Raw genomic sequence first — 7,198 nt, 5'->3', positions numbered from 1 at the left:
AAAAAAAAAAAAAAAACAAACCTGTATTATGAAAAACTATGCATAGTTTTCAAAATTGTTTTTTGCCAAAATAAACTTGTACTTTAATTCTATTTACCAGGAATTTTCTGAAGTCTCATGCTCCCCCCCCCCACCATGGGGGAAGTCAAAGCCAGAACAAAAGCAAAAATAAATCTTATTTTGTCCTTAATAGTCAAGAAAGTATATGCTACCCAATAGTCTCTTTTTAAGTCTTAAAAGCTACAAAAGCATTGCAGAAAATTAGGAATGTGAAATATGATACTAATGCTAGGCTTCAGGGCTTTTCAAAGAAAAACATAAAACTTTCTCCATTCCAGGCAACCTTATCATCTAAGGCAAACTACAAAACACATGGTGAAAGACAGAGGTCATCCTGCAGCCTACTTTTTTTTTTGGAGAGGTTTTTGCTATAGGCTGCCTGAGCTCACTGGGGAGACAGAGAGACAGAGAGACAGAAAGCAAGAAATCACCCCCCGGGGGGGATGGCCACTCCACAATCCCTTCTCCTCCATTCTCCTCTCGGGATCTTGGGCACGCATGCACATACGCCCAGCATGAGTTTTAAGCCACCGGGTCCGGGACTCAAACCATGGTTGACTACGTGGGAGTCCAGCGACATAGCCATTATGCTAACTGCTGGTCCCTCTGCAGCCTACTTTTGCAAACACAGTTCACAGCCCACTACTAAAGGCATCCAGAAAAGAGCTGCAAGAAGGACATGAGAAATGACCTTGGTTTCATGAAGAGCTCTGAATGTAGTCCAGTTAGCATAGAACGTTCTCCTTTGAGCAGACAATAAGTTTACCTACCTGTTCTTGAAGGAACAAGTCATTGGCAATATGCACTATTTTTTCCACTGCAATGATGCTGCCAATGCTATGAATTTCAATATCTGACAACATGGTGAGGACAAGGATGGCTTCAACCAGGAGCTGGCGATACTCTGGCTGAGGCACACGATTCAGAACAGACTCCACATGAACAGAGAATTTAATCTCGCCTGGAGTCATCTGTGAGGGAGAAAAAGAAAGTCACTTCCTGAAAGCTCATCATCCAGGAGGCATCAATCACCTACTTTGAAAAGCAGTAAAAACACTGTGACCATGAGCACTGTTGCAGCCTCCTTTAAAGTACTCAAGTGAATTTTTTTTTTCTATAGGGTATGCATACTTGCTGGAGGGGGCAGAGAGAGAGAAATCACTCCCCAAAGGCTTTGGCCATGTTGCAGTCCTTTCCCCTCCATTTTCCTCTCAGGATTTTGGTCACGCATATATATGCACCTGGCATGTTTTACAAGCTACTGGGTCTGGGACTTGAACCACAGAGTTGGCCATGTGGGATACAGTTACCTTAACCACCATACCACCTGACTGGACTGGTTTGATATTTTTTAAAAGCAATCTGGCAATGCATATCAAGAATCATAAAAATGTCAATGCCCTCTAACCCATAATCTTATTTCTGAGACTTTATCTTAAGGATTTAATTCAAAAAAGGAAGAAAAAAAAAGCTCTATGTGCAAGAGTATTTATATCAGTATTATTCACAAGGGTAAAACTAGAATTAACCTAAACATGGAATGATTTTATAAATAATGGCATATCATGGCATAGTAACTTCATGAGTTTTTTGTTTTGTTTTGTTTTGTTTTTGTTTTTAAAGAGAGATTTTTGCTATAGGGCACATGTGCTAAACTGGAAAGACAGAGACAGAATACGAGAAATCACCTCCCCTGCAGGGGGATGGTCATGCTGCAATTCATTCTCCTCTCAGGATTTTGGGCACACATGCACACATGCCTGTTGTGAGTTTTAAGCCACTGGGTCCAGAACTTGAACCATGGTCAACTACGTAAGAGTCCAGTGACATAACCACTATGCCATCTGCTGGTCCCACTTCATGAGTTTTAATAGAGCCACCTAAAAAAGAAACCTGATGGGTCAGCAGGTGGTATGGGGCCAGGAGATGGTATAGAGGTTAAGGGGGCTAGATCCAACATGGCTGACTGAATAGTTCAAGTCCTGGACCCAGCAGCTTAAAAAACATGCCAGCTACATGTGTGTGTCCAAAATATTTTCCCAATTAATTATTTATTTATTTTTACATTTTCCCACATTTACTTTACATAACAAAAAAGTTTTGCTCATACTCCTAGTTCTTGACACGTGGTAAACAACTTTTAAAATTTCAAAAACCTTAATTATAAGATAATGTTTGAAATATTTGTTATAATTTTGTTTGACTCTACAACAGCAAAGACAGTATGCTTTTAAATACTTTTGAGAAAATATATGCATGTCAACTACTCAAACTGTTGAAAAGAAACACCCAGCCCACAATTCACACATAAATCTCCTCAATTCAGCCCTGTCTACCAAGTATCCTGTGATATACCATCTGCTAGCAAAGATCAGTCTCTTTTTATTCCTTCAAAGTCTTCCTCAAAATAATCCTCTGGGTTCTGGCTGCTCTTTTCCAATCTCTACTGACTACAATGCTGGAATGGAAAAGTCTAGGTTATTTTATGGTACAAATTCTTTCACATAGCTTCTCTAATCCTCTCTGCCAGGGAGAATTATTTATGGTGCCAGGCCATCTTTCCAAGAACTTCTGTTGGCTTACTTGAGATTTACCTTAGTCCTATAGTTTTCTGGTTAAATCTTCAGATATGACATTCCAGTCAAAGCCCTGTCCAATAAGGAGTATTTCCAATTTCTCTTTCAAGGCAACAGGTAATATTGAACTTATGCAAATAACCCTTCTGCCACAAAATAATACTCCCAAATATTTCCCAATTCCAGAGGGGTCAGGAAGGAAGGAAAAAAATTTTATAATTCCACAAAAAAAAAAAAAAAAAAAAAAAAAACAAGAAGAAAAAACATTCTAACAAATTGCTAAACCTATCAACAGCTCAAAGGAAAGCACAATCCTTAAATTGGGAAAACAAAGCATAGTAAAGAAAAAAGTCAGTAATGTATTTGTCAAAAATCATAAAATTCTATTTCACCAGTTCAGTCTTACATAATTAATCTTTCTTCTGTTGAATTTGCAGTAGTAATGTGGCCTGATCTTTCCGTTTAAATCCTGTAAGTTAACATTCAATGTTATTATTGATATTTCTTGTCCCTAGAATTAGGTTGGTCATTTTCCTGGTTGCTTTTTGTTCTCTTATTTCTGTATGTGGTCTTTAGTTTTTCTGGTAAAGTATTCCTTTCAGAACTTCTTGGAGAGCTGGTCTGGTGTTAGTAAAGTCTTTCAGGTTTTGTTTATCTGAGAATGTTTTTATCTTTTCTTCCCATATGAAGGATAATCTTGCTGGGTATAGTATTCTTGGTTGAAACTGTTTTTCACATAACACTTTGAATATATTTTCCCATTCTTTCCTTGTTTGCATTGTTTTTGATGAGAGGTCTGATGTTAGCCTGATGGGATAACCTTTGTAAGTAACCTGACGTTTCTCTCTTGCCAATTTTAGTATCTTGTCTTTGTTGCTGGATTTAGCCAATCTGGCTGTTACGTGCCTTGGAGAAGATCTTTTAGGGTTGATTCTATTAGGGGTCCTTTGTATTTCTTGGGTCTGGATATTTGAATGCCTCTCTTGGTTTGGAAAGTTTTCTTCTAGGATTTCATGGAATAGATTATCAATGCCCCTGTTAGTTTGTTTACCTTCTAGGATATCAATTATCTAGACGTTTGGACACTTAATGGTATCTAGTATTTCTCATATAGTATTCTCATTTTTTTTCTCAGATTTTTTGGTTGTTTTTTCCTAGGTCAGAGGTTTTTGCCTTCAACATCTGAGATTCGATTTTCTGCATGGACTAATCTGCTTTTAATACTTTCAAGGGAGGTTTTGATTTCCTGAATGGCAGCCTTCATCTCTAACAGCTCCATTTTATTCTTTTTTATGGTGTGTATTTCCTCTTTCAGATCGTGCAAGAACTTCTTCACCTCCTGGAACTCATCTCTTTTCTCCTGCATCTTCTGGAGTTCATTGTCTCTCAGCTTTTGCATCTCATTTAGTTATGTCAGTATGAATATTCTGAATTCTCTATCAGACATTTCCACAAGTTCCACTGTACTGTCTGTGGATGATGAAGTAGTGTTCTTTTCACTTTGGGAAGAGATATTTTCTTTGTTTCTCATATTTCTTGTGCCTCTGCAGCAGTTTCTGGTCATTCTGTGACAAAATCTCTCCTCTTGTCTGTTTTAGGGGGTCTAGGAGATGAAGTTTAGAGCATAACTTTAGTTGCCCTGGTCCCTGAAGGCACCAGGACACACTTCAGATTTAAAATGGCTTCTTGTCTGAGTGTTTTTGTGGGCTAGAGATGAGGTTTAGAGCATAACTTCAGTCACCCTAGCCCTTGAAGGCACCAGAACACACCTCAGATTTAAAATGGCTTCTTGTCTTGAGTGTTTTGGGAGTCTAGGAGATGAGGTTTAGAGCATAACTTCAGTCACCCTAGCCCCTAAACATGATAGGACACACCTCAGATTTAAAATGGCTTCTTGTCTGAGTGTTTTTGGGGGTCTCTGTGTCCAAAATCTTGAGAGGAGAATGGATGGGAAGGGACTGCGGTCTAGCCATCCCTCCTGGGTGGTGATTTCTCACTCCTCCTTACCCCCTCTCCTCTGGTCACCCCCTCTCCTCTGGTCTCTCTCTCTCTGTTGAGTGCATGTGCCCTATAGCAAACAAACGAACAAATCAAAAACCTGATGACTGCAGATAAAGGAAAATTTTAAGTAGAACTTAAAACTGTATAGACATATTATGATTAGAATTGTGTAAAACATCTATTAATATATACTGTTAGAATAAAATTGGCATTAAGGGGCCAGCTATGTGGCTTGGTAGTTAAGGCAACTGGATCCCACATGGCCAACCCTGCCATTTGAACCTGGCAGCTTGAGAAACATGTCAGACATGTGTGCATGAATGCCCAAAATATCAACAGCATTGAAAATGGAGGAGAAAGGATGGCAACATGACTATACTCCACGGGGGGATGCTTTCTCTTCTGCCTCTCCCTTTTTCTCTGTCTCTTTATGGTGAGCACACATGCCCCCTAGCAAGAAACAACGACTTAAAGAAATATAAAGTTATTTTAGGGTAAAGAGAAGTGAGAAATAATTTTTAGTAAAATTGTATATACTCTAGGAAAGCAATTGAGATCTGGAGTCTAAAAAACCTGGGTTTAAATCCTGTCTTTGTCACTTACTTGTTACATACCTTTGGACAATTAGTCTCTTTAAATTTGTTTCCTTATCTGTGAATTAAGAAATAACAATCCCTCCTTCACTATATCACCTAGTTGTATTGAAGATAAAATTAAATAATGTGAAAGTGCTTAAAAGATTTTTAAAGGTAATATTGAGGCATGTATTATTATTAATTCTATCAACATTTCAACCTTGCTTAAAGGCAGAGAAAAGACAAATGGAGACATGGCATTCTTTTTTTCTGTGTGCATATGCACATGTATGCACTTGTGCTGTGTTTTACACAGGGACTCATCTTTTGTGATCCTCCTTCCTCAGCCTCCCAAGGAGCTTTTGTCCAGACTCAACAAAGGAGCCAGTATTAGGAAGCTGTGTTTTAGAGAATTTTTTTACTGTCTAATTTTACAACTCTGAGCTTCCTAATACTGGCTCCTTTGTTGAGTCTGTACAAAAGCTATTTATCATTTTTGTGTGATTTAGACAAAAGAGAAAATATGAAAGCACCTGATAATCTATGTCTGTGGTTCATTCAGATTTTAAAAAAATACATATGCTCAGACCACATTCTTGGAGATGCTAATCTACTTACTTAGAGATGGGAGCCCAGGTTACTTCAATATATAGTTTCAGCAAAGACCACTAGTTTATGTTCTGATCATCTATAAGCATCCCTCTACCCTCTACTTCAAGGTGGAAATGAGGAAAGGAGGGTGGATGTAAAAAGACATTCACCTTAGATTTCTATCCCTTCTGCCCTCTCCAGTTTTCACATAAATCTGTCTAACTTGATCAACCATTAAAAGAAGCTGTCCTCTCTTTACAATCTAAATGATGTATAGCAATTAAATGTATAAATTATAATAATAACAAAGGAAAATAAATTCAAAAAACGAAGCTGTCCTTAGGGCCAGCTAGGTGGCATGGTGGTTAGGGAGGTTGGATCCCACATGGCTGATGCGTGGTTCAAGTCTTAAACCTGGTGGCTTGGAAAATATGCTGGGCACATGGGCATGCAAGCCCAAAATCCTGAGAGGAGAATGGAGGAAAGGGAATTGCAACATGGTCATCCCTCATGATTTTCTCATTCTCTCTCTCTGTCTCTCTAGAGAGCACAAGCTCCCTGTAGCAAAAAAAAAGCTGTTCTTATATCTTTAGCATAATACATAATTATTCTCCAATATTGCTATTTTATTTTTTTGATCTGTTCAATTTTTTTCATTTCTTTTTTTATTTCATTTTCTTTTATACGTTCAATCACATTATTTGGCTGATCTGTTCAATTTTTTAAAAGTATTCTTTCCTTTTTTCAAATGCATTTCATTTTCAGTTGATTTATAAAAACATAAGTCTGTCGGGACCAGCAGTTAGCATAATGGCTATGTCGCTGAACACCCATGAAGTTGACCGTGGTTCAAGTTCCGGACCCGGTGGCTTAAACTCACACTGAGCATGTGTGCGTGCGTGCCCAAGAGGAGAATGGAGGACAAGGGATTGTGGCATGGCCATCCCCCCTGGGGGATGATTTCTCACTTTCTATCTCTCTGACTCTGTCTTTCTGGTGAGCGCATGTGCCCTATAGCAAAAACCTCTCAAAAAAAAAAAAAAAAAAAAGGTCTGTCACTTTAACCAGGCAAGTTATCAGTCATATTAATATAAAATACATAGAATTTTACCTCTCTAGTGGTTGAAGAGGGAAGAACAAAACCTTCCACAGAAAGTCCGTGACACTGCAAAACAGAAAATAATATGTTGTCATTAAGGACAGGCTAACAACTGGGAGGATATAAGTGAACACTTTGTATTTCTAGTGTTTTTCACAGGGTATAGGCTGAGTAACCACAGCCCAGCAAGATGTCCTGCAGCCCAAGTGCTTGCTATAGGGTCAAAATTCTTAGGTACTATGATGGAGAGAGTTGGACCATGGGAGACTCAAGGTTCATCCTCTTCTCAGGGGAGT

General features: G+C 38.5%; 1 protein-coding gene across 1 annotated transcript in view; it reads right to left on the bottom strand.

The window, feature by feature from the left end:
• The window catches only part of PHKA1 (phosphorylase kinase regulatory subunit alpha 1), a gene marked incomplete at its 5' end in the record, with an annotated part of 125,096 nt that overhangs the window by 2,564 nt on the left and 115,334 nt on the right, over window positions 1–7,198 (bottom strand). The window contains 2 exon segments of the mRNA XM_006168010.2: window positions 831–1,031; window positions 6,915–6,968. Coding sequence (XP_006168072.2) covers window positions 831–1,031; window positions 6,915–6,968 — 255 coding nt within the window.

The sequence above is a fragment of the Tupaia chinensis genome, unplaced genomic scaffold (assembly GCF_000334495.1).
Source record: "Tupaia chinensis unplaced genomic scaffold, TupChi_1.0 Scaffold145396_1, whole genome shotgun sequence".
Taxonomy (NCBI): Eukaryota; Metazoa; Chordata; class Mammalia; order Scandentia; family Tupaiidae; genus Tupaia; species Tupaia belangeri.
The sequence above is the reverse complement of the archived record's forward strand: the minus strand, read 5'-3'. Positions and strand labels throughout refer to the sequence as shown.